The sequence below is a fragment of the Sebastes fasciatus genome, chromosome 22, assembly GCF_043250625.1.
Source record: "Sebastes fasciatus isolate fSebFas1 chromosome 22, fSebFas1.pri, whole genome shotgun sequence".
NCBI classification, from domain to species: domain Eukaryota; kingdom Metazoa; phylum Chordata; class Actinopteri; order Perciformes; family Sebastidae; genus Sebastes; species Sebastes fasciatus.
This window is the reverse complement of record NC_133816.1, coordinates 18,565,921-18,593,072: the sequence shown is the minus strand read 5'-3', so window position 1 is coordinate 18,593,072 and position 27,152 is coordinate 18,565,921. Positions and strand designations below refer to the sequence as shown.

Genomic DNA, 27,152 nt, shown 5'->3' with positions numbered 1-27,152 from the left:
TTATTAATTTAGTTACTAATCAACGTTCCAAATTGATAGTTTAGCATATATAATGAGACTATATTAATGTTTTGGTTATTGGTCCCTGATTCCAGGGTGGTGCCCCGTTTATTATTAATGTTTATTGATAATCTTTATTAATATTAATAATTCTATTATTATTTATTAATTAATTTGCTAATAACCCAACTTGTTACTGCCAAATCCCTACATATTGGTGCCCCGTGTGAGGCATTGTATTATTGTTGGCAAGTTGTTCATAATTGTGCAATATTAATTTTCAGCATAATTTTTGGTCAAAAACAAAAATTTCATACTCCACTTCTAAACAAACCAAAAGTGTTTACATTCTACACCACTAGTCTTCCACAGGAGTAGAAGTCCAGCTGTACTTTTAAACAAGTACATTGTGGTGAACATTTTTATTTGAGAGAGTTTGATTATTAACACTTTAAGCCTTTATAGTGTTAATTTTAATAACTTGCTTTTGCTGCTAATTCAAGATAACCTACGCTGTAGACCTTCAAAGAATTTTGGTTCAGCATTTGAATACCAAGTATTCAATGCAATCTAGTCTAGTTGTCATATTTGCTGTAATCTAAGTGTTCCTTTAATGACACAGCGTGCCACCGGCCCTGTGTAACATAGAGAGCTTGTACCTGGCTGTGTAACTGCCAAGCATTCCAGCCTGAGTGGGTTAAATAGAGCCACAGTGTGCTACCAGCCCTGTGATAAGTTTGCACCAAGCTGTTACTTCCACGTGTTCCAGCTTGAGTAACCTTTAAGAGACATCATCACAACTGTTACTGCCCTGCATCTCAGTTAGTGCATGTTGTGTGTAAGCAAACTTCTTTTGTAAACCTTTATTTACTTTACTGGCCCCTTTTGTTTGATGCCCACTAGTCACTAGTTTGCGCTGTAGCTACCCTTCCTCCACAGGGAGCTACCCCCCATAGTGTAGGCCAGTGCATTGTTGTTAGGCTAGTGTACCTGCCAAGCTACACTACAAGGTGTCTGCCAACACAACACCATAGCCACCAACATTGTTTTGTTTTGTGCTAGACATCCTGTTTAGTTTCACCCTCCATTCCAGGCACAACAATGGAGAACCCCTGTGTAGAGCTTTTTATTTCCTCCCTAGCACAGAGCCTAAACCCTGGCTGCCCTGAACTCATCAGCAGGTTGAGTTTCAGTGAATGCAGGAAATAAATGGAATCGCCCCTCACAGACAGGTGTGATGCGCAGACCGCATCCAAAGACTCATTGTTGAAATGCTTGCTTCTGATTTTCCACAGGCAAACTAGTCTTGCCGTTCAGAGCAAAGCAGCCCTGGAAAAAGAGGTAGATAACCTAAGAATGCAAAATGCTAGTCTTCTCCATGAAGTTCAGACAGCTGATAAGAAAGCCATGTGTTACTTAGAAGACCTGCATTCAGCAGAGTTAGATCTGTTTCAATACAAAGAGAAATTGTTAGGGCTTAGACTAGAATGTCTTTCCCCACTACAGTCTGTCAGTCACTGTGATTTTGGCTACTCAGATTCGAACTCCTCACTTGATGAGAGGTTAACTCCCTCTCCACTCAGAAGTGAAGGATTTCCAACCGACTCAAAGTCCTTGGGAATGAAGTCAGCTCCTCAACCTCCACTGAGAGAAAGAGTGAACAGCTACCTGACTACTTAATGTTCTGAAACTGACAGTGAAGACACATGTAGTTTATCTTCAAAAAGATACTCTGCCCCATGTTGTTCTCAGCTACTGAGAAATAACACGTTCCTCTGTGCTCCTCCCTCCAAAAGTTCAGCCTGTTCAGCCTCCTTTCCACTCTGTCACAAGGGTGATGACAGCTGTTCAGCCTCTGCTTCTCAGCCAGAGAGGACTTTAGCATATGATGCACGAGTGCATTGTAATGCTAATTTAGTCTTGCCTTCAGCAGAAAGGACCCCACAGGGACCCCGCCATGAAGTGCTTGATTTCATAGCTAAAGACATTGAATGTTTTGATCCAAACAACTGTGATCAACACATTGATGACTATTTTGGGGAATTGGATCACAATCTAATTGACTTGCAACATGCCACCCAAAGAGAGAAAGTTAAACTTGTGTGGAAAACCAGCTCTAAAGCTGTGCACAAGTTTATACAGTCACAACCTCCCAGTGTCAGAAATGACTATAGTGAGCTTCGTCATGCACTGATAGAAGAATTCTCTTCTACTGCTGACGAGACCTCAGCGATGTTTGCAGCCCTTCAAATGAAACATTCACGTAGTGAGAATCCTAGAGATTACTACAAACGTTTAAGGCATGCATACTTCCAAGGTAAGAATGCGCCAGGCTTAGAAGAAAACACCATCTTCAAGTCCTTGTTTTTGCAGAACATGCACCCATGTGTACGCACTCACGTCGTACTCGGGACGCATGAAGGTAACCCCTCACTGTTTGAGATAAGGAAGATGACACAGATAGCTTGGGAAACTCTAGTCATTTCCAAAAGGGGGGGCAAACCAACTGAGCCCACCAGCTCAAACAGAATGACTTGCATTTATATAGCGCCTCGCTCGAAGCGTTTTACACTACATGTCAGCATTCACCCAGTCTTTGCCGTTCTCCATCCGTCCAACAGATGCCCTCAGACTTTCCCGCCTGACTCCCACATCCAAATGCTCACCTGAGTCTCATTCTCCAATCCCCATGGAGGTATTTATACCAGCCCCCTTTAACCCAGTCAGTTGCCAGATCGTCAACGTTGCTTCGTTCCTTTGCTCTCCAGCCTCCTGAACCTCAACCCGTCTTCCTGCCTGCCAGTGGTAATCCATTTTCTATACATTGCGTTTTCAATTCATTTCACACGTGTTATGATATCGCAATCAAAATACTCTGTGTTGACTATATGTACTGTATGGTTCTTCTTCTATCCTGCTCTTGAGGTGTTGAATTGTCTGACACATTTTTTTTTTAGAAACCTTTAACAGGCCTCATGATTTTCACCTCAGTTGTGCTACGAGCACACTGTACTGCCTCTTCCTGTTAACAAGTGATGTGTTCCTCACTCACTGCTGCAGACCTCCATCTAACCCCTCAGTATAAGGGACTCTGGACAGGCTCGTCCTCCATCAAACATTAAAAACATGTATTCTTTGAACTGAGAGAAAGGAAATGCTCAGAATGAAAGCTCTGCATGCAATGGATCTTTATTGCAAAATTAAATGTTTTGGCAAGAGTGGTTCTTCCTCTCACCAACAAGATCTACAAAAGCTCCAAAGCATATTGATATAATTTCAGCATCAGCTCCAGTTATCTCCTGAGTCTTATCTGGTAGCAGCATAAATAACATTCGGCTCCGGCTGTCTTCTTTTTGCTTTCGGTTGAAATGTCACTGCTGCGTAGTTCAGCTCATCAGAGTCCACATTCTGTAAGAAAAGTATTTCCAGTCTTAATGTGGTGACTTGACACGATTTTAATTCCCACAATATACTGTAGCCCCACAGATACTGGATTTTTGAGGCTGACACCCATTTTGATATTTGGCCATTATTAATTTATAAATAGATTAGGGCTGTCAAAGTTGACGCGATCATGCAAATTTGTTTTTGCGTCACTAATTTCTATAACACATTAACGTAACTTGTGGTTTTTAGCTAGAGTGAAGATACTTAAATATACTTATATTTAAATAACGTTACAAACTTGTCCTAAATTATGGTGGGGGGGGGCTAGAGCCGATCCCAGCTGACATTTGGCGAAGGCGGGGTCCACCCTGGACAGGTAACCAGACCACCATAGAGCTGACACATAGAGACAGACAACCATTCACACTCACATTCACACCCACAGGACATTAAGAGTAAAACAATGAACCTAACCTGAATGTCTTTCGACTGTGGGAGGAAGCCGGAGAACCCGGAGAAAACCCACGCTAACACGGGGAGAACATGGAAACTCCACACAGAAGGACCCCAAGCCAGATTTTTTAACCTGCGACCCTCTTGCTGTGAGGCGACAGTGCTTAAACAATATATAAAAGTAAAGGATAACTTTGTATTCACCTCTCTTTGCTCTGGATTCAGTTCATCTTCATCAGCTAAGAGACAGAAACAAAACATCTGGTCAGTTTTGCATTTTGACACAACTTGAAGAGAATTTCCAGCAGCAACTAAACCAAACAGAAACAGTACCTTTCTGAAGCTTCCTGACTTTAACAACCAGACCAACGATGATCATAACGAGGAAACCAGTCAGACCGCCCAGGATCATACTCGTCAGCTTTGCTGTTCCGTCACTCACTAATACAGGAAAGATCATCAAGTAAGATTTGATAGAGACTTGAGACCTGGCTCGAATTAAAATGGACCAAACTGAATTCAGCTGAACTGTTTTACCCTCAAACATTTGATAATCTGCACAATGATAGAAATCTTTAGGAGAGTCTTACTTTCACACTGGCTGTCCACATCATCATATGTCTCAATGCTGCCTTTTACTGAAATTAAGATAACTTTAGTCTTTATTGAATTGTGACATGTTTGCATCATAATCACATTTTGTCAATGTTCAAATAGTCACTTTGTTGCCTGTTCTGTTAGAAGACAACCTACAGTATATTAAATGTATAAAACATAAATGACCGAAGAATGGGTAAAGAAAGACAAGACTTTAGAATGACCTTACCTTCAACATTTAAACGTATTATACTGAAAGTTGGACGGGTACTTGAGTAAAACTCACAGAAATACAGTCCTTGGTCAGATAAATCCACGTCTTTGATTTTGAGAAAGAGAGTAGAGGTGTTGGAGCTCATTTCAAATTTTGAAATTTGACTTCCATCACAGTATGTAACGTCGCCATGAGCGTTGTACATAACAGAGATACAGCTGGCCTTGGTTCTGTCCACCATTCTGGACCAACATGTATAAGATGCAACGCTGGACACGTTGGAGCACGTCAGTGTGACTTCTTCACCAGACTGAACCTCCACAGTCTGACACTCAGAATGTGAGACGGAGATCCAGCCTGAAACAAACAACAGAGACAACAGTAGATTTACTCTCAATTAAACAAAATGAACATTTCGTTTAGATAAACTAGTTTCAATTCTGGAGGGTTAAAGCTTCCAAAGTTATAGATGCAGTTTTACTCACTAAAGCTGCAGAGAGTTAAAGCTGTTATCAAGGTGAAGGTCTTCATGGTGCGTGTGACTGAAGCTCTGCAATGTCCGCAACTGACCTGAGCTCCAGTCAGGGTGCTTTCAAAGTTAAGAGGCGGGGTGTTAAACATGCGGATTTCTAATCAGTCATCTGATGAAGGAAAGATGCAAACCGTCAGTTTCTCACCAGCTGTACATTGTCACGATATGTAAGTGAGGAACTTCCTATTTTCTATGTGTTATTTACAGATGCAGACTTGAGTGGTTTACCATACAGGTGCTGGTCATGTTTGTGTTCATGACAGCTGAATTAAATAAACTGTATACAATATCTAGATCATTAGTAAAACAGCAAACAACTATATAAAGATATAGAGGAGTAATGTCTACCTGAGCAGAGAATAAAGTCGCTCTCCCTCTGTGTTTGTGTTGTAATCCCAGTTTCCCCTTGCTTTGTTGACTGAAGCTCTGCGATGTTCAACACACTCCAAATACAAGTATGCACCTGAAAATAAGCATTCCAGGTCCTCTTTAAGACTCATTTGTATGAAGCTTTGTAGTCTTTGCTGTTCCCCATCTGTCCACCAGATGTCCTCAGACTTTCCCACCTGACTCCCACATCCACCTGCTCACCTGAGTCTCATTCTCCAATCACCCTGGGATATGTAAGTTTAAAATGTCGATTTAATAAAATGTCGGTCCTGATCGTAAATGCTTTTTTTGTCTGACTGTACAAGTGTCACACTGCTTCACAAACATCTTTGTAAGAGACGCTGCACTACTGTATGCGAAGATAAAGCAGGGGTGTGAGTTTGACATGTGACTTGCAATGAGGGAAGTGGTGATAATTTTGAGACTGATTTAAAGCTTACAGGATGTTCAATATTCTATATATACAGTTCCAACACAAACCTCACTTCAAGCATTAAAAACATATATTCTTTGACTGAGAGAAAGGAAATGCTCAGAATGAAAGCTCTGCATGCAACGGATCTTTATTGCAAAATGAAATGTTTTGGCAAGAGTGGTTCTTCCTCTCACCAACAAGCTCTACAAAAGCTCCAAAGCATATTGATATTATTACAGCATCAGCTCCAGTTATCTCCTGAGTCTTATCTGGTAGCAGCATAAATAACATTCGGCTCCGGCTGTCTTCTTTCTGCTCTCGGTTGAAATGTCACTGCTGCGTAGTTCAGTTCATCAGAGTCCACATTCTGTAAGAAAAGTATTTACAGTCTTAATGTGGTGACTTGACATGATTTAAATTCCCAAGCGTCACTTGGCTTAGCGTCGCTTGTGCACTGACTCAAACATTTCTCCATGCTCACCAGCTAGGAAGCTTTCTAATAAACTAAGCTAAGCTGCTGCAGGAACGGTCCGTTGCGTTCTGAGTGAAGTGACTGATTCATGACAGATTGATTGTTTCTATTGGCCCAGAGCTAACGTGGGTGGTAGTAATGGACACAGCATGCTTGTTCTATTTGTGCAAATGGTCCCCATCTGTAGATATGTACTTTTTAATGATGCGGCACAATTTGATAATTGATATCAAATTATTTTGTGGACCCCCTGACAGAGAGCCACGGACCCCACTTTGAGAATCACTGCTCTAAAGTAGCTCAAACATAATTTTAGCATTTTCGTACTGCAATTTCTTGTTAATTATCGGCCCATATACAAATACTGTATCATTTTAGGGACAAGCTAATATTAGACGATACAATGTACTGTAGTCCCGGCTGTTTTGGGGTCAAACTTTATTAAACAATATATAAAAGTAAAGGATAACTTTGTATTCACCTCTCTTTGCTCTGGATTCTGTTCTTCTCCATCAGCTGAGAGACAGAAACAAAACATCTGGTCAGTTTTGCATTTTGACACAACTTCAAGAGAAATTACAGCAGCAACTAAACCAAACAGAAACAGTACCTGTCTGCAGCTTCCTGACTTTAACAACCAGACCGATGATGACCGCTACCAGGAAGACAGTCAGACCGCCCAGGATCATACTTATCAGCTTTGCTGTTCCGTCACTCACTTATACAGGAAAGATCATCAAGTTAGACTCTATAGAGACTTGAGATCTGGCTCAAATTAAAATGGACCAAACTGAATTCAGCTGAACTGTTTTACCCTCAAACATTTGATAATCTGCACAATGATAGAAATCTTTAGGAGAATCTTACTTTCACACTGGCTGTCCACGTCATCATGTATCTCATTGCTGCCTTTTACTGAAATTAACATAACTTCAGTCTTTATTTAATTTAGACATATTTGCATCATAATCACATTTTGTCAATGTTCAAATAGTCACTTTATTGTCTGTTTTGTTAGAAGACAACCTACAGTATATTAAATGCGGAAACATGAATGACCGAAGAATGGGTACCAAAAGAAAGACAAGACTTTAGAATGACCTTGCCTTCAACATTTAAACGTATTACACTGAAAATTGGACGGCGACGTGAGTAAAACTCACAGAAATACAGTCCAGAGTCAGATGAATCCACGTCTTTGATTTTGAGAAAGAGAGTGGAGATGTTGGAGCTAATTTCAAATTTCCAATTTTGAACTCCATCACAGTATTTAAAGCCACCATGAGCATCGTACATAACAGTGATACAGCTGGCCTTGGTTCTGTCCACCATTCTGGACCACCATGTCGTAGAATCATGGCTTGACATATTGGAGCACGTCAGTGTGACTTCTTCACCAGACTGAGCCTCCACAGTCTGAGACTCAGAGCCTGAGACAGAGATCCAGACTGAAACACACAGCAGATTTAGTTTAAATTAAACAAAATGAACATTTCCTTTAGATAAACTAGTTTCAATTCTGGAGGGTTAAAGTTCCCAAAGTTATAGATGCAGTTGTACTCACTAAAGCGGCAGAGAGTTATAGCTGTTATCAAGGTGAAGGTCTTCATGGTGCGTGTGACTGAAGCTCTGCAATGTCCGCAACTGATCTGCGCTCCAGTCAGGGTGCTTTCAAAGTAAAGAGGCGGGGTGTTAAACATGCAGATTTCTAATTAGTTATCTGATGAAGGAAAGACGTAAACCGTGAGTCTCTCATCAGTTGAACGTTCTCACGATATGTAAGTGAAGAACCTTCTATTTTCTATGTGTTATGTACAGATGAAGACTTCAGTGGTTTACCATACAGATGCTGGTCATGTTTGTTTGTTCTATCCATGACAGCTGAATTAAGTCATTGATTTTTAAAAATATAGATATATTTAGTACCTAATAGAATAGCTGCTTACATGACGTCTGGTGGTAAATGGACTTGCATTTATATAGCGCCTCGCTCGAAGCGTTTTACACCACATTGACTGACAGCATTCACTCAGTCTTTGCCGTTCTCCATCCGTCCACCAGATGCACTCAGACTTTCCTACCCGACTCCCACATCCACCTGCTCACCTGAGTCTCATTCTCCAATCACCATGGAGGTATTAATACCAGCCCCCTTTTCCACCGTCAGTTGCCAGATCGTCAACTTTGCTTCGTTCCTTTGCTCTCCAGCCTCCTGAACCTCAACCCATCTTCCTGCCTGCCAGTGGTAATCCATTTTTTATACGTTGCGTTTTTAATTCATTTCACACGTGTTGTGTTATCGCAATCAAAATACTCTGTTTTGACTATATGTACTGTATGGTTCTTCTTCTATCCGGCTCTTGAGGTGTTGAATTGTCTCAGACATATTTTTTTTTAGAAACCGTTAACAGGCCTCATGATTTTCACCTCAGTTGTGCTCCGACCACACTGTAATGCCTCTTCCTGTCAGACAAGTGATGTGTTCCTCACTCACTGCTGCCGACCTCCATCTAACCCCTCAGTATAAGAGACTCTGGACAGGCTCGTCCTCCATCAAACACCAAACATGTATTCTTTGACTGAGAGAAAGGAAATGCTCAGAATGAAAGCTCTGCATGCATCAGATCTTTATTGCAAAATGAAATGTTTTGGCAAGAGTGGTTCTTCCTCTCACCAACAAGCTCTACAAAAGCTCCAAAGCATATTGATATTATTACAGCATCAGCTCCAGTTATCTCCTGAGTCTTATCTGGTAGCAGCATAAATAACATTCGGCTCCGGCTGTCTTCTTTTTGCTTTCGGTTGAAATGTCACTGCTGCGTAGTTCAGTTCATCAGAGTCCACATCCTGTAAGAAAAGTATTTACAGTCTTAATGTGGTGACTTGACATGATTTCAATTCCCAAGCGTCACTTGTGGACTGACTCAAGTATTTCTCCATGCTCACCAGCTAGCTAGCTGGCTAATAAGCTGAGTTAAGCTAAGCTGCTGCAGGAACGGTCCGTTGCGTTCTGAGTGAAGTGACTGATTCATGACAGATTGATTGTTTCTATCGGCCCAAAGCTAACGTGGGTGGTTTGTAATGGACACAGCATGCTTGTTCTATTTGCGCAAATGGTCCCCATCTGTAGATATGTACTTTTTAATGATACACCACAATTTTATTATTCATAGCTAATTATTTTGTGGACCCCCGACAGAGAGCCACGGACCCCACTTTGAGAATAAATGCTCTAAAGTAGCTCAAACATGCAATTTCTTGTTACTTATTGGCCCATATACAGTATACGCAATACAACTATATACATACAAACAAATACTATATCATTTCACGGACAAGCTAATATTAGATGATAAAATGTACTGTAATCCCGGCTGTTAAAGTAAAGGATAACTTTGTATTCACCTCTCTTTGCTCTGGATTCTGTTCTTCTTCATCAGCTAAGAGACAGAAACAAAACATCTGGTCAGTTTTGCATATTTCCAGCATATTGACACAACTTGAATAGATCTTACAGCAGCAACTAAACCAAACAGAAACAGTACCTGTCTGAAGCTTCCTGTTTTTAACAACCAGACCGATGATGACCGCTACCAGGAAAACAGTCAGACCGCCCAGGATCATACTCGTCAGCTTTGCTGTTCCGTCACTCACTTATACAGGAAAGATCATCAAGTTAGACTCTATAGAGACTTGAGACCTGGCTCAAATTAAAATGGACCAAACTGAATCCAGCTGAACTGTTTTACCCTCAAACATTTTATAATCTGCACAATGATAGAAATCATTAGGAGAATCTTACTTTCACACTGGCTGCATTGGCTGTCCTCGTCATCATGCGTCTCATTGATGAAGAGATCAGTCTCTGATTTGGCAGAATCACATCAAAATTACAAATTTCCTGCATACATGATGTTTTTTTACGCAAATTCTTATAATTCTAAACATTAACTTATTAATTATTTTGCAGTGAAAGCAGGACTTAACTAAACCAAAAAACTTTAGAATCACCTTACCTTTGATATTTAATGTATATATTTCACTGAAAGTTAGACGGCCATTTGAGTAAAATCCACAGAAATACAGTCCAGAGTCAGATAAATCCACGGGTTTGATTTTGAGAAAGAGAGTGGAGGTGTTGGAGCTCATTTCAAATTTCCAATTTTGAACTCCATCACAGTATTTAACATCGCTCTTAGCGTCGAACATAACAGTGATACAGCTGGCCTTGGGTCCGTCCACCAGTCTGACCCACGATGTCATGGATCCATAGCTGGACATGTTGGAGCACGTCAGTGTGACTTCTTTACCAGACTGAACCTCCACAGTCTTAGACTCAGAACCTGAGACAAAGATCCAGCATGAAACAAACAAGCAAATTTACTCTCAATTAAACAAAATGAACATGAACAATTCCTTTAAATAAACATTTAAATAAGTGAATAGTTTCCAATCTGGTAGGTTAAAGTTATAGATACAGTTGTACTCACTAAAGCTGCAGAGAGTTAAAGCTGTTATCAAGGTGAATATCTTCATGGTGCGTGTGACTGAAGCTCTGCAGTGTCCGTAACTGAACTGAGCTCCAGTCAGGGTGCTTTCAAAGTAAAGAGGCGGGGTGGTTTTTTTGTGCTTATCCTGTTGAACAAACTGACCTCAAACATGCTTTCAGGAAAATGAGTGTTGACGCAAAGTTATTTTTCAGAAAATGTTATGTCACAATAAATATCTTCACACCAATGTACATAAAATGCAATGATATACAAAGATATATCGAGGAAGAAAATGATGCACACAACCTCATGAGATGGCTGAGAGGTGTCAGAAAACATATTGCTTTAGAGCTTCTCGACAGGTGAAAGTTAACATGTTAATGCCTGGCAGCGTTTAGATGGAGGATATTATCTCCCACTGATGGGATTATGTTCTGTAGAGTTAAACCAAGATGAAATATTGCAAGCGAAGTCCATCTCTTGCCCTGAAACTAGCTGCCACACATTGTGGCTGTGATATAGTAACGAACCGGTAGTGTCCACATGGATAAAGACCGTTTATTGCCAAAAAGTGAAAGTCAATTGGTTGTTCCATTGCAACATCAGCGCTCAGCAGCACACAATCAAAACTGAGATAAGTATTCTGCAATTGGAGAGTGCAGCCCAAATTTAATTGTGGTATTTATTGTTGTTCTAGGACTGGTGATTACTTATTATTGTCCATCCATTACACGGTTCTGTCTAGAAGGCATTGACCTTGAATGGTTAAGGTTAGGCATTGACCTTGAATAGTTAAGGTTAGGCATTGGCCTCTAATAGCTAAGGTTTGGCATTGGCCTCTAATAGCTAAGGTTTGGCATTGGCCTCTAATAGCTAAGGTTAGGCATTGACCTCTAATAGCTAAGGTTAGGCATTGACCTCGAATAGTTAAGGTTAGGCAGTTACCTTGAATAGCTAAGGTTAGGCATTGGCCTCTAATAGCTGAGGTTAGGCATTGACCTGTAATAGGTAAGGTTAGGCATTGACCTCGAATAGTAAAGATTAGGCATTGACCTCGAATAGCTAAGGTTAGGCATTGACCTCTGATAGCTAAGGTTAGGCATTGACCTCGAATAGTTAAGGTTAGGCAGTTACCTTGAATAGCTAAGGTTAGGCATTGGCCTCTAATAGCTGAGGTTAGGCATTGACCTGTAATAGGTAAGGTTAGGCATTGACCTCGAATAGTAAAGATTAGGCATTGACCTTGAATAGCTAAGGTTAGGCATTGACCTCTAATAATTAAGGTTAGGCATTGGCCTCTAATAGTTAAGTTTAGACATTGACCTCTAATAGTTAAGGTTCGACATTGACCTTGAATAGTAAAGGTTAGGCATTGATTTCTAATAGCTAAGGTTAGGCATTGACCTTGAAAAGTTAAGGTAAGGCATTGGCCTCTAATAGTTAAGGTTAGGCATTGACCTTTAATAGCTATGGTTAGGCATTGACCTTGAATAGCTAAGGTTAGGCATCGACCTCGAATAGCTAAGGTTAGGCATCGACCTCGAATAGCTAAGGTTAGGATAGGTCGTCGGGCGAGATTTTATGGACATTTTTACAGATCTCAAATCAGATTTTTGCAGGTTACCTTTTAGACACAACTCCTGGCGAGTGGTTCAGATTCAGATTGCCACCTAATAAATACTCCTGTGTTTAAAGTTGAAAATGAGTATTGACGAAAAGTTATTTTTCAGAAAATGTTATGTCATGATAAATATCTTCACACCAAATTACATAAAATGCAATGATATACAAAGAAGGGAAATTTGTGTCTATATAGGCGAATCAAATAGATGCCGTGAGTCTGTGTTGCAGCAGCAGGTTGGCAACTTGCATGGCAGCCTCTGCAGTGTATCAGTGTATGAATGTGTGTGTGAATGTTGACATGCAGTGGTCGGAAGACTAGAAAGGCGCTATATAAATGCAAGTTCATTTACCATTTAAATGCTCTCATATAGGTTGTGAGTTTGTACCTTTCACAAGCAGATATTGAAAGACATGTCTCTTGAAGGTGAATTAGTCCATTTGAGTGATAAGTGCAGTAGTGAAACGGTGTCAGAAGAGGTTGATGGAAACTTATTAAGCAGCTGCGAGGCCTTTGATGTGTGTGGTTATGGCTGAAAACCAGTCTTCCTGTGGTTGAGACTTTACTGCTTCTATTTTTGCCTGCTGGTTAGCATCTACACTCTGTTTTTCCAAAACATCTAGCCACAGATTGTATTGCTTTTTTCTTTATGACCAAGGCTAGGTAGGCAAACCGTTGACTGTACTTACCTTTTATTTTTTTTTATTACAGATTTCTGACTTCGCATATTTCACCTCAGTTGCGCTCAGACACCACTGCTGTCTGTCTCTTCCTGTCAACAAGTGTTGTGTACCTCACTCACTCCTCCCCTCTGTCAGACAGTCATCTGTGTCCAAAAAGGCAAGGTGATAGAAAGATTTTGCCAAATGAAGGGAGCAATAAAGATGCAAAAAAACTAGGGATGTACCCAAATGTTTGATGTCAATCAATTAAAATATTTAACCATGGTTGATCGCATGATTGTCCATAGTTAATTGTTATTTTTATCTATTCAAAATGTACCTTAAAGGGAGATTTGTCAGGTATGGGCAAATATGCTTGCTTTATGCTAAATGCATGTTTACAAAAGAAAAAAAATACTTCAACAGTTTTATAACATCAACTCAGTTTAATGAGGAAGACACTGTCTTCTGGCTGTGCAAGCATGAGGCTGCATGAGGCAGTTTTTCTGCAAGCAGGGAGCTGATGTATAAAGAGCGAAATGAGTGTGAGGAAATTGGTCAGTGTCATCAGTAAAGAAGGTGACATTTTGAGAAGTGATGGTGATACTGCTGATGGGATTCTTACTTAATGCATTCCTGCATGGACAACAGAGACACTGTCACATTTTAAGAGACAGTAGTGGAGCTTTTGTGAGAAAGTTGTGCAGTTGTTGATGCATGTGGTTTTATTGCAGAGAGCTGAGGGCCAGTCTTTCTGTGGCTTTCGCTTTAGGCCATGCACAAAGTGTTTTCACCGCAGTGGAAAATGACAGGGGGAGGGTGTCACAGAACTTGTTACCCACATGTGCATGCAAACACATATTTATATATACACGTTCACTGTGTCAGCATAGAATCAAGTTATGAAGTCTTTAAAAGTCAGTATATTCATAGAAAAATACAATCAAAATAATACATTTAATCTTTTTGTTTTATAAAATTAGATTTTAGACACATTAAAGTGGCAGTAGGCAGAATATTTTTGGCATCATTAGGCAGAAAAATCCATAATAACCTTTCAGCATATTGTAATTCAAGTTTTCTGAGCCATAACTAGACTTCTGAACCTCCTCATGACTCTGTTTTCAGGCTTTAAAAAATCTAGCCCGTGATGGGAGACTTTAGTCACAGGTCATTTCAGAGAGAGAGAGAGCGTTCCTATTGTCTGGTCATTCAACGGAGGCAGCTGTCAATCACTTGCCACCTAAGATCAAACCGTCAAACTAGGCAGCTCTGATGAGACCTGTAAAATGAGAAAGTGTGCTCCGGCTGGTGGGCGGTGCTTGGTATTTCCTGAACTTGATCTCAACATGGCTGCCTGGCCACAAACTTTCTCATTTTACAGCTAAACAGTTCACTACAAGATGTTTCTGAAAACATTTGAGGAGAGAAATAGGTATTACAGTAACAGAATATTGATTCATATTTGATCAGCGCTGCCTAGTTTGACACAATGACATTTGGTGTTCATGTTTGTGGTCATGGCTGAAGCCTTCCTGTAAAGCCTGAGACTTTATTTTTGTCTCATACAGACAATGTTTGTCACCACAGGTAGCTGGTTTATTCTATTACCATTTATTTTCTTTACTATTTTTTCCAGCAGTGTGTACGAATACAGAGGCTGATACTATTTAAACCTAAGTGGGTCACTTTGCACTGTTCCTTTTTTTATTTTTCTGCAAGCCGGACCTCGTGACTTTCATGTCAGTTGTGCTCAGACCACACTCTGCTGCCTCTTCCTGTGAAGTGATGCGTATCTCACTCACTCCCCCCCCGACAGACCATTTGACTCTCCATGTGAGTAAGGCCTTGTTCACACCTGGTATTAACATGCGTCCTCAGTGATCCGATCACAAGTGGACAGCTTTAAGTACGTCTGTTCACACCTGGCATTAAAATTCGTCTCACATTTGCCGAATGCAAAAACTTTGAAATATGACTTCAATACAAAGATCAGATCTCAATGCGTCCTCAATGCGTCTTGAGTGTGTTCACACCTGTATTTAGAGCTGTGCACTTGTGATCCGATCACTGGGACGCATGTTAATACCAGGTGTGAACAGGGCCTAAGTCTTGACTTCACCATCATCAGTGCCCCTTGTGGCTCCTCCTCATCAAACATATTTGATGCTTGATGAAGATGGGAGGCAGACAAAATAAGAATGATGGAGACTTTTTGCAGAGAGAGAGAGAGACAGAAAGAAAGAGGGATGAAACTGACCATGAGTATAGGAATTTTATTTAACAAAGTACCAGCCACGGACTCTGGCAGTAGATTAATAAGATAAAGCATCTGTTCTATGGGGCTGTCAATCGATTACAATATTTAATTGCATGATTCTTCATCGTGATTAATCACAAATTAATCAAATTTAAAGGGAGATTTGTCAAGTATTTAATACTGTTATCAACATGGGAGTGGACAAATATGCTGCTTTATGCAAATGTATGTATATATTTATTATTGGAAATCAATTACCAACACAAAACAATGATAAATATCGTCCAGAAACCCTCACAGGTACTGCATTTAGCATAACAAATACACTCAAATCATAACATGGCAAACTGCAGCCCAGCAGGCAACAACAGCCGTCAGTGTGCTGACTTGACTATGACTATTCACATATCTTGAGGTCAGAGGTCAAGGGACCCCTTTGAAAATGTCCGTGCCAGTTTTTCCTCGCCAAAATTTAGCACTAGTTTGGAGCGTTATTTAGCCTCCTTCATGACAAGCTAGTATGACATGGTTGGTACTGATGGATTCCTACGGTTTTGTAGTTTCTAATGATATCAGTATCTTCTTTCGTAGCTCTGTAGCTGTAAAAACTGAGCCCGCTGCAACCCCCGAAAGATTGATTGCGTTAATGCGTTAAAGAAATTAGTGGTGTTAAAACAAATTTGCATTAACGCCTCAATACAGTGTTTTCTGGAGTCTATCTGCTGGCAGCATAAACAACACGAGTCTCCACTTCTCTCTCTGATGCAGGTCTCCTGTTCCTCATTGTCTCCGGAAGGAAACTCAGCGCTGCAGAGTTCAGCTCATCAGAGCCCAGATTCTGTAAATCAATAAAGTGTTTTTTAGGGTCACATACTGTAACTGAGTGTTTTTGCAAATATGGGCATTTTTAAGTCCCATCAATGACATTTTGGATTGATGTTAAACTTTGCAGTGCAATGCTTGATAAATATAGTGTTATTACCCATCTTAACATAACAAATAATAACTAATAATGTAATTTAATCAAAAATATGAAGCATTTTATGGGTCCAAACAGAACTTTTCTTTGTGTCCTACAACTGTGATTCCAATGTTGAGATACATAACATGAGCTAATTCAATTATAATATGACATTATTTAAAATTGAATTGTTTCATATACATATTACTTTTACACCATATTAAAACTATTTTGTGTTTACAAATCAATTAAATTAAAGTTAATGAACCTCAACTGTTAAAACTCGGGACAAAGATCATTAACAGACATATCATGTGTTTAAATGCAACTTTAAAACCATAACACAGTTTTATTTAAGTTAATGGTGAGTTCACCTTGTTTCTTTCTGGCTGCGGCTCCTCATTCACAGCTAAATGGCAAAAGACGAAAGTGTGATTAGTTCATTATTACTGATCAGATACTTTGCTTAAGATTTTTCCATCATGTGTAACAAATTCTAAATCTGCTGTACCTGTCTGAAGTTTCCTGACTTTAACAGCCAGAACAACGACGACTATGGTGAGGGAAACGGTCAGACCACCCAGGATCAAACTCATTAGGGTTGACATTACATCACACTCCTCTACAAGAACGATGATAGAATTAGACTCTATTTTTTAAAGACGTGGTTAAGATTGAAATTACTGGCTCGGTGGTAACTTGCACAATGAAAAAGGATAAACTTACTTTCAGTCTTAAAATCCACTTCACTATCAGATTCACCATCACCTTTAAAAAAAATTGTTTTGACACGTATTGGTTTCTTATTTGTCTTTATGCTGTTTTAATGCAATAAATGCGAGATGTATGTAAATATGACATTTGACAGTCTTACCTTTAATGATTAAATGCGTTGCATCGGCAATGTCGGTATGTGGGTCCATGTAGATTCCACAGAAATACAGTCCAGAGTCAGATAAATCCACTCGCTTGATTTTAAGAAAGACAGTGGAGTTGTTGGAGCTCATTTCAAATTTTTCTTTTTGAAATCCAACACAGAACGAAGCTTCATCATCATTCCTGTACATAGAGGAGATGCAGCTGGGCTTGGTTCTGTTGATCAGTCTGAACCACTCCATATGAGCTGGACGGCTGGTAATGTTGTTGCACGTCAGTGTGACTTCATCACCAGACTGAACCTCCACAGTCTGAGACTCAGAACCTGAGACGGAACATGAAACAAACAACCCTAAGCTTGTAATGCAACAGTTACTGTAATAAGACAACAACAACAAGAATAAATTCAGTTCTAATTTGCAGGTTCATATTCTGGTGGGTTACTGGTTACATGGTTTGGTGTCAGTACTTACTGAGGCTGCAGAGAAGTAAAGCTGTTATCAAGGTGAAGCTCCTCATTGTGCGTTTAATCGCGTCACTGCAGGGATAGTTTGTACCGCTGAGCTCTTATAAAGGGTTTAGAGAGGCGGGGTTTGTTTTTCATCTTGCTACTCACATTCGCCGAATGCAAAAACTTTGAAATATGACTTCACAGGAAAGTTTGGTGGTAGGAGAGTCAAAGTTATATCTGTGTCAGACGCTATTTGAGACAAAAGGGGCCACAAAGAATTATAGATGCTTAAACAACACGACTCCTACAGCTGTCATTGAAAGCATCCTCACCTAACCCTTAACAGTCTGCTCTGGTATGACATACTGTATGAAATATGACAAGAAAACAGAGCGACGCACCTGTCACGTCATATTTTTATGCTTGATGCTCGTGGGTACAAGGACAACCCATTTTCATTCACATATCTTGAGGTCAAAGGTCAAGGGACCCCTTTGAAAATGTCAATGCCAGTTTTTCCTCGCCAGAAATTAATGTATGTTTGGAGCGTTATTTATCCTTCTTCGAGCGGCACATTTTACAAACTATAATATTAGACAAATACGAAGAAGTTAAACACATAATCCAGACTAAAAGTAACAGAGTTGAAGCTGCCAAATGCAGGAAGGACAGCTGGCAGAAGAAAGAATTGCCGATGTGTGAATGCGTAAATTAACAGACTTATTAATTTAACCCAATACTCAAAAGTCAGATATAGTCGGCTAGATTGGGCAGTGATATTATAAAAAGCTTTCAGAGGATAATGGATGAATAGAAAACACTTAATTTCGCCCAATGTGGCGTGTATGAATATTTCAGCCCTCTTCCAGCTATGTCTCCGACTCCGGCGGTGTGAAACGGACTTGAGAACACGTAAAAAAATAAATATGAAAAGATAATTCAAAGCGGTAAACACCCACAACATACAGCCAGCTGACCTTCCTGCATTTGTCAGTTTAAACTGTGTTGTTTTTTGGTCTGGATTATGACTGTAACTTCTTCGTCTTTGTGTAATATTATCATACGATCTGCGCACCGAGCTCTGATTGGTCAGTAGGCGGTGCTTTTGATCTCTTATCTGGAACATAACCTACTCCGGAGCAGGTTAGATGTTCAGCATCAGTTACCATGGCGATCTATCCCGGTAAGAAGTGAACCACCGTCGTAGGACTGAAAGCCCTGAAGGTTAACCCTAAAGTGACCTTGCTAACCCTAAATCCTGCTTCGTAGTACAGGCCTCCGGTCTCCTGTGGGCTGCTCCGTTTTTAATCTAGATGTTGATGTGGTGTGTGAGGAAGTAAAGTAGATAAATATTAAATTTGTGTGAAGTGATGAGGAGTGGAGTGATTCAACAACGTCAGAAGAGATTGGTATACATGTTTTAAGGGAGCGTTATTCTTGTTTTTGAGAATATCAGTTCTGTTGATGTTTGTGGTCACTGCTGAAGACTTCTTGTGGTGGAGACTTTATATTTGACTCAGACAATGTTTGACAACCCAGGTTGGCTAATGTTTGTTATTTTATTCCTCCACTATTTCTCCAAAAGGTCTAAATACATTTACAGCAGCTAGTTTCATTTTGTCGTAGGGCAGTTTTCACACGTTCTTTTTATAGTTTCCACAGAGCTTTGACTTCAAATGCCTCATGATTTCACCACAGTAGTTCTCTGACCACACTGTGTCTCTTCCTGTCAAACAGGTGATGTGTACGCCACTCCCTCCTCCGTCCACAGACCAAGTAAGTTTGAAGTCATCAGTGTCCTTTCTGAGTCCTCCATCACACATTAAGCACACTCTTGTCCTCTCAGAAAAAAATAAGAAATATAGACACGAGAGAGAAACTGAAAGAATCATGAGCGAGAAAATACAGAAACATTATTTCAAATATATTTCTTTCAATTGAATCACCCCACGAACAGATAATTAGACTAGCAACTAATGAGATTAATGACATAAAGCATGAGTTTCTGTTGCTTCCTGGGTCTATCTGGTGGCAGCGTACACAACATGTGGCTCCATCTCTCTCTCAGGTGCAGGCCTGCGGCTTCTTTTTGGCTTTGCCTGGAAACTTAGAGCTGCGTAGTTCAGTTCATCTGAGCCCAGATTCTGTAATTCAGAGTATTTAGAGTCACATACGGTATCACACACACACACACACACACACACACACAGCTGAGTCTTCCAAAAATCTGTATTTGTGGGTTGTTCCACGAAGGAATCATTTAAACATAGGATTTAGGAACCTTAGGAGTTGTATGTATGCTCCCACGATCTGCAAGGTAAAATGACTGTTTTCTTGAATGGAGTCCCTTTCCGACGGGAAGCTGAAGCCGTTATATTGCTCTCTTCAAAGCCACCATACTCCATTCACAAAAACAGTAAGTTTACCTCACAGATCACAGGAGTTGCTGGTCTATCGCTGCATCGATCGGTTAGTTTGTTTGTGTTATTGTGTGACTTTCGGCGCCAAACTAACGTGGCTTTCACACAGCAGTACATTGCTTAGCTTCTGTGCCGGTACTCCTGTCTGCTTCTCCAAGCTTGGAGCGTGCCAACCGTCATCTAAGTTACTGTATGTAACGTTAATACGCTGACTATAAGGATGTATATATACTGTACATGTAGCAGTGTCATCATGAAGAAACCTACGTCAGGTCACAGGGGAAAAAGTCTTTAGAAGGGCTTGGGAAAATAGCATGTTGAAGCTGAAACATACGTACTTTGACCAAAATTTGATTGTTCAGATTTGGATACATAAGTAACACCACTGGGAAGCTACAGGATGATATAAAAACCTCAAACAAACAAAAATAATGGATCCGCCCTTTACATTAAAAATAGGAAAAATTCTGTTTACTGATTGAAAGTTGTTCAAACAATAGGGTATTGGCCAGATTGTATGACAAAGGCTCATCAACAGAACTAAAAATGATTGGTGATATTAAACATTTTTAAATAACAGTTTTGTAACTGTATGTAACGGCATGGCGGAAACTCTTTCTTGACAAAAAAATTAGATTGAGATTAAATTAAAGTTAATGAACCTCAACTGTTAAAACTCGGGACAAAGATCATTAACAGACATATCATGTGTTTAAATGCAACTTTAAAACCATAGCACAGTTTTATTTAAGTTAATAGTGAGTTCACCTTGTTTCTTTCTGGCTGCGGCTCCTCATTCACAGCTAAATGGCAAAAGACGAAAGTGTGATTAGTTCATTATTACTGATCAGATACTTTGCTTTAGATTTTTCCATCATGTGTAACAAATTGTAAATCTGCTGTACCTGTCTGAAGTTTCCTGACTTTAACAGCCAGAACAACGACGACTATGGTGAGGGAAACGGTCAGACCACCCAGGATCAAACTCATTAGGTTTGCCGTTCCATCAAACTTCTCTACAAGAACGATGATAGAATTAGATTCTATTTTTTAAAGACGTGGTTAAGATTGAAATTACTGGCTCTGTGGTAACTTGCACAATGAAAAAGGAGAATCTTACTTTCAGTCTTACAATCCACTTCACCATCAGATTCACCATTACCTTTAGAAAAAAAAAAGATGGGAATGAAATTTCATTTGACACTTATTGGTTTCTTATTTGTCTTTATGCTGTTTTAATGCAATAAATGTGAGATGTATGTAAATATGACAGTCTTACCTTGAACAATTAAATGTGTTGCATTGGCAATGACGGTATGTAACTCCACGTAGAATCCACAGAAATACAGTCCAGAGTCAGATAGATCCACTCGCTTGATTTTAAGAAAGACATTGGAGTTGTTGGAGCTCATTTCAAATCCATTTTGAAATCCATCACAGAACCTAGCTTCACCATCAAACCTGTACATAGAGGAGATGCAGCTGGGCTTGGCTCTGTTGATCAGTCTGAACCACTCCGTCAGAGTTTGAAATCTGGTAATGTTGGGGCACGTCAGTGTGACTTCATCACCAGACTGAACCTCCACAGTCTGAGACTCAGAACCTGAGACGGAGCCTGAAACAAACAACCCTAAGCTTGTAATGCAACAGTTACTGTAATAAGACAACAACAACAAGAATAAATTCAGTTCTAATTTGCAAGTTCATATTCTGGTGGGTTACTGGTTACATGGTTTGGTGTCAGTACTTACTGAGGCTGCAGAGAAGTAAAGCTGTTATCAAGGTGAAGCTCCTCATTGTGCGTTTAATCGCGTCACTGCAGGGATAGTTTGTACCGCTGAGCTCTTATAAAAGGGTTTAGAGAGGCGGGGTTTGTTTTTCATCTTGCTACTCACCTTTACCCGAATGCAAACACTTTGAAATATGACTTCACAGGAAAGTTTGGTGGTAGGAGAGTCAAAGTTATATCTGTGTCAGACGCTATTTGAGACAAAAGTTGCCACAAAGAATTGTAGATGCTTAAACAACACGACTCCTACAGCTGTCATTGAAAGCATCCTAACCTAACCTGTAAGAGTCTGCTCTGGTATGACATACTGTATGAAATATGACAAGAAAACAGAGCGACGCACCTGTCGCGTCATATTTTTATGCTTGATGCTCGTGGGTACAAGGACAACCCATTTTCATTCACATATCTGAAGGTCAAAGGTCAAGGGACCCCTTTGAAAATGTCAATGCCAGTTTTTCCTCGCCAGAAATTAATGTATGTTTGGATCGTTATTTAGCCTTCTTCGAGCGGCACATTTTACAAACTATAATATTAAACAAATACGAAGAAGTTAAACACATAATCCAGACTAAAAGTAACACAGTTGAAGCTGCCAAATGCAGGAAGGACAGCTGGCAGAAGAAAGAATTGCCGATGTGTGAATGCGTAAATTAACAGACTTATTAATTTAACCCAATACTCAAAAGTCAGATATAGTCGGCTAGATTGGGCAGTGATATTATAAAAAGCTTTCAGAGGATAATGGATGAATAGAAAACACTTAATTTCGCCCAATGTGGCGTGTATGAATATTTCAGCCCTCTTTCAGCTACGTCTGCGACTCCGGCGGTGTGCACCGGACTTGAGAACAAGTAAAAAAATAAATATAAAAACATAATTCAAAGCGTTAAATACCCACAACATACAGCCAGCTGTCCTTCCTGTATTTGTTAGTTTAAACTGTGTTGTTTTTTGGTCTGGATTATGACTGTAACTTCTTCGTCTTTGTGTAATATTATCATACGATCTGCGCACCGAGCTCTGATTGGTCAGTAGGCGGTGCTTTTGATCTCTTATCTGGAACATAACCTGCTCCGGAGCAGGTTAGATGTTCAGCATCAGTTACCATGGCGATCTACCCCGGTAAGAAGTGAACCACCGTCGTAGGACTGAAAGCCCTGAAGGTTAACCCTAAAGTGACCTTGCTAACCCTAAATCCTGCTTCGTAGTACAGGCCTCCGGTCTCCTGTGGGCTGCTCTGTTTTTAATCTAGATGTTGATGTGGTGTGTGAGGAAGTAAAGCAGTCAAATATTAAATTTGTGTGAAGTGATGAGGAGTGGAGTGATTCAACAACGTCAGAAGAGATTGGTATACATGTTTTAAGGGAGCGTTATTCTTGTTTTTGAGAATATCAGTTCTGTTGATGTTTATGGTCACTGCTGAAGACTTACTTTGGTGGAGACTTTATATTTGACTCAGACAATGTTTGACAACCCAGGTTGGCTAATGTTTGTTATTTTATTCCTCCACTATTTCTCCAAAAGGTCTAAATACATTTACAGCAGCTAGTTTCATTTTGTCGTAGGGCAGTTTTCACACGTTCTTTTTATAGTCTCCACAGAGCTTTGACTTCAAATGCCTCATGATTTTCACCACAGTAGTTCTCAGACCACACTGTGTCTCTTCCTGTCAAACAAGTGATGTGTACGCCACTCCCTCCTCCGTCCACAGACCAAGTAAGTTTGAAGTCATCAGTGTCCTTTCTGAGTCCTCCATCACACATTAAGTACACTCTTGTCCTCTCAGAAAAAAATAAGAAATATAGACACGAGAGAGAAACTGAAAGAATCATGAGCGAGAAAATACAGAGACATTATTTTAAATGTATTTCTTTCCATTGAATCACCCCACGAACAGATAATTAGACTAGCAACTAATAAGATTAATGACATAAAGCATGAGTTTCTGTTGCTTCCTGGGTCTATCTGGTGGCAGCGTACACAACATGTGGCTCCATCTCTCTCTCAGGTGCAGGCCTGCGGCTTCTTTTTGGCTTTGCCTGGAAACTTAGAGCTGCGTAGTTCAGTTCATCTGAGCCCAGATTCTGTAATTCAGAGTATTTAGAGTCACATATGGTATCTCTCACACACACACACACACACACAGCTGAGTCTTCCAAAAATCTGTATTTGTGGGTTGTTCCAAGAAGGAATCATTTAACCATAGGATTTAGGAACCTTAGGAGTTGTATGTATGTATGCTCCCACGAGCTGCAAGGTAAAATGACTGTTTTCTTGAATGGAGTCTGGTAGCTTTGAAGAGAGCAAAGATAACGGCTTCATTTCCCTGACGGCGAGGTAAAGCAGCTGTGGACGGGAACGGCAGAAAAACACATTTTAGCCACCTAAAAAATTCAATATCAGATTAAATGTATATTTAGAATATTTTCACCGCTTTACATTGCCATCAGGCGGCACTTTCCGACGGGAAACTGAAGCCGTTATATTGCTCTCTTCAAAGCCACCAGACTCCATTCACAAAAACAGTAATTTTACCTCGCAGATCACAGGAGTTGCTGGTCTATCGCTGCATCGATCGGTTAGTTTGTTTGTGTTATTGTGTGACTTTCGGCGCCAAACTAACGTGGCTTTCACACAGCAGTACATTGCTTAGCTTCTGTGCCGGTACTCCTGTCTGCTTCTCCAAACTTGGAGCGTGTCGACTGCCATCTAAGTTACAGTATGTAACGTTAATACATTGACTATAAGGATGTATATATACTGTACATGTAGCAGCGTCATCATGCAGAAACCTACGTCAGGTCACATGGGAAAAAGTCTTTAGAAGGGCTTGGGAAAATAGCATGTTGACGCTGAAACATACGTACTTTGACCAAAATTTGATTGTTCGGATATGGATACATAAGTAACACCACTGGGAAGCTACAGGATGATATAAAAACCTCAAACAAACAAAAATAATGGATCCGCCCTTTAAATTAAAACTAAGAAAAATCTGTTTACTGACTGAAAGTTGTTCAAACAATAGGATATTGGCCAGATTGTATGACAAAAGCTCATCAACAGAACTAAAATTGATTGGTTATATTAAAAAATTTTAAATAACAGTTTTGTAACTGTATGTAACGGCATGGCGGAAACTCTTTCTTGACAAAAAAATTAGATTGAGATTAAATTAAAGTTAATGAACCTCAACTGTTAAAACTCGGGACAAAGATCATTAACTGACATATCATGTGTTTCGATGCAACTTTAAAACCATAACACAGTTTTATTTAAGTTAATGGTGAGTTCACCTTGTTTCTTTCTGTTTGCGGCTCCTCATTCACAGCTAAATGGCAAAAGACGAAAGTGTGATTAGTTCATTATTACTGATCAGATACTTTGCTTTAGATTTTTCCATCATGTGTAACAAATTCTAAATCTGCTGTACCTGTCTGAAGTTTCCTGACTTTAACAGCCAGAACAACGACGACTATGGTGAGGGAAACGGTCAGACCACCCAGGATCAAACTCATTAGGTTTGCCGTTACATCACACTCCTCTACAAGAACGATGAAAGAATTAGACTCTATTTTTTAAAGACGTGGTTAAGATTGAAATTACTGGCTCGGTGGTAACTTGCACAATGAAAAAAGGAGAATCTTACTTTCAGTCTTACAAACCACTTTACCCTCAGATTCACCATCACCTTTAAAAAATAAATAAATATTGTATTGGTTTCTTATTTGTCTTTATGCTGTTTTAATGCAATAAATATGAGATGTACTGTAAATATAACAGTCTTACCTTGAACGATTAAATGCGTTGCATCGGCAATGACGGTATGTCTGCCCTCGTAGAATCCACAGAAATACAGTCCAGAGTCAGATAAATCCACTCGCTTGATTTTAAGAAAGACAGTTGACTTGTTGGAGCTCATTTCAAATCTATTTTGAAATCCATCACAGAATCTAGCTTCACCATCAAACCAGTACATAGAGGAGATGCAGCTGGGCTTGGCTCTGTTGATCAGTCTGAACCACTCCAGATGAGTTGGACTGCTGGTAATGTTGTTGCACATCAGTGTGACTTCATCACCAGACTGAACCTCCACAGTCTGAGACTCAAAACCTGAGATGGAGCCTGAAACAAACAACCCTAAGCTTGTAATGCAACAGTTACTGTAATAAGACAACAACAACAACAAGAATAAATTCAGTTCTAATTTGCAAGTTCATATTCTGGTGGGTTACTGGTTACAGGGTTTGGTGTCAGTACTTACTGAGGCTGCAGAGAAGTAAAGCTGTTATCAAGGTGAAGCTCCTCATTGTGCGTTTAATCGCGTCACTGCAGGGATAGTTTGTACCGCTGAGCTCTTATAAAAGGGTTTAGAGAGGCGGGGTTTGTTTTTCATCTTGCTGCTCACCTTTACCCGAATGCAAAAACTTTGAAATATGACTTCACAGGAAAGTTTGGTGGTAGGAGAGTCAAAGTTATATCTGTGTCAGACGCTATTTGAGACAAAAGGGGCCACAAAGAATTATAGATGCTTAAACAACACGACTCCTACAGCTGTCATTGAAAGCATCCTCACCTAACCCTTAACAGTCTGCTCTGGTATGACATACTGTATGAAATATGACAAGAAAACAAAGAGACGCACCTGTCGCGTCATATTTTTATGCTTGATGCTGCGATGTCTGGATGCACTGTTTTAGATTTGTGTTTTGGGAGTGGGCAAATATGCTGCTTTATGCAAATGTATGTATATATTTATTATTGGAAAACAATTAACAACACAGAACAATGACAGATATTGTCCAGAAACCCTCACAGGTACTGCATTTAGCATACAAAATGTGCTCAAATCATAACATGGCAAACTGCAGCCCAACAGGCAACAACAGCTGTCAGTGTGTCAGTGTGCTGACTTGACTATGACTTGCCCCAAACTGCATGTGATTATCATAAAGTGGGCATGTCTGCAAAGGGGAGACTCGTGGGTAAAAAGAGAACTCATTTTCATTCATATATCTGGAGGTCAAAGGTCAAGGGACCCCTTTGAAAATGGCATTGCCAGTTTTTCCTCGCCAAAAATTACTGAATGTTTGGAGCGTTATTTAGCCTTCTTCGAGCGGCACATTTTACAAACTATAATATTAGACAAATACGAAGAA

The 27,152-nt window shown here is 39.9% G+C and overlaps 2 protein-coding genes and 1 pseudogene across 2 annotated transcripts; all 3 read right to left on the bottom strand.

Annotated features, from left to right (window-relative positions):
* Positions 1-15,542: 15,542 nt before the first annotated feature.
* On the bottom strand, positions 15,543-17,849 carry LOC141761322 (uncharacterized). The gene is made up of 6 exons (XM_074624661.1): positions 17,804-17,849; positions 17,329-17,682; positions 17,181-17,222; positions 16,966-17,103; positions 16,817-16,863; positions 15,543-16,331 (listed from the first exon to the last, which is right to left on the bottom strand). Exons 1-6 carry the CDS (start codon positions 17,847-17,849, stop codon positions 16,209-16,211), a joined length of 750 nt encoding a protein of 249 aa, XP_074480762.1. The 3' UTR covers positions 15,543-16,208.
* Positions 17,850-19,802: 1,953 nt separating this feature from the next.
* LOC141761044 (uncharacterized) lies at positions 19,803-21,998 on the bottom strand. The gene is made up of 5 exons (XM_074624253.1): positions 21,953-21,998; positions 21,481-21,816; positions 21,107-21,217; positions 20,970-21,004; positions 19,803-19,925 (listed from the first exon to the last, which is right to left on the bottom strand). Exons 1-5 carry the CDS (start codon positions 21,996-21,998, stop codon positions 19,803-19,805), a joined length of 651 nt encoding a protein of 216 aa, XP_074480354.1.
* Positions 21,999-23,886: 1,888 nt separating this feature from the next.
* Positions 23,887-26,303, bottom strand: LOC141760746 (uncharacterized; annotated as a pseudogene).
* Positions 26,304-27,152: the final 849 nt, after the last annotated feature.

Coding starts and splice junctions, on each gene's coding strand:
- LOC141761044 (XM_074624253.1), bottom strand. CDS start 21,998: ATGAGGAGCTTCACCTTGATAACAGCTTTACTTCTCTGCAGCCTCA. Junction 21,005..21,106: donor AGTCAGGAAACTTCAGACAG/GTACAGCAGATT, acceptor TTTGCCATTTAG/CTGTGAATGAGGAGCCGCAG. Junction 19,926..20,969: donor CGCAGCCAGAAAGAAACAAG/GTGAACTCACTA, acceptor TCTGAATTACAG/AATCTGGGCTCAGATGAACT.
- LOC141761322 (XM_074624661.1), bottom strand. CDS start 17,849: ATGAGGAGCTTCACCTTGATAACAGCTTTACTTCTCTGCAGCCTCA. Junction 17,104..17,180: donor AGTGGATTTTAAGACTGAAA/GTAAGTTTATCC, acceptor TTTAAAAAATAG/AGTCTAATTCTATCATCGTT. Junction 16,864..16,965: donor AGTCAGGAAACTTCAGACAG/GTACAGCAGATT, acceptor TTTGCCATTTAG/CTGTGAATGAGGAGCCGCAG.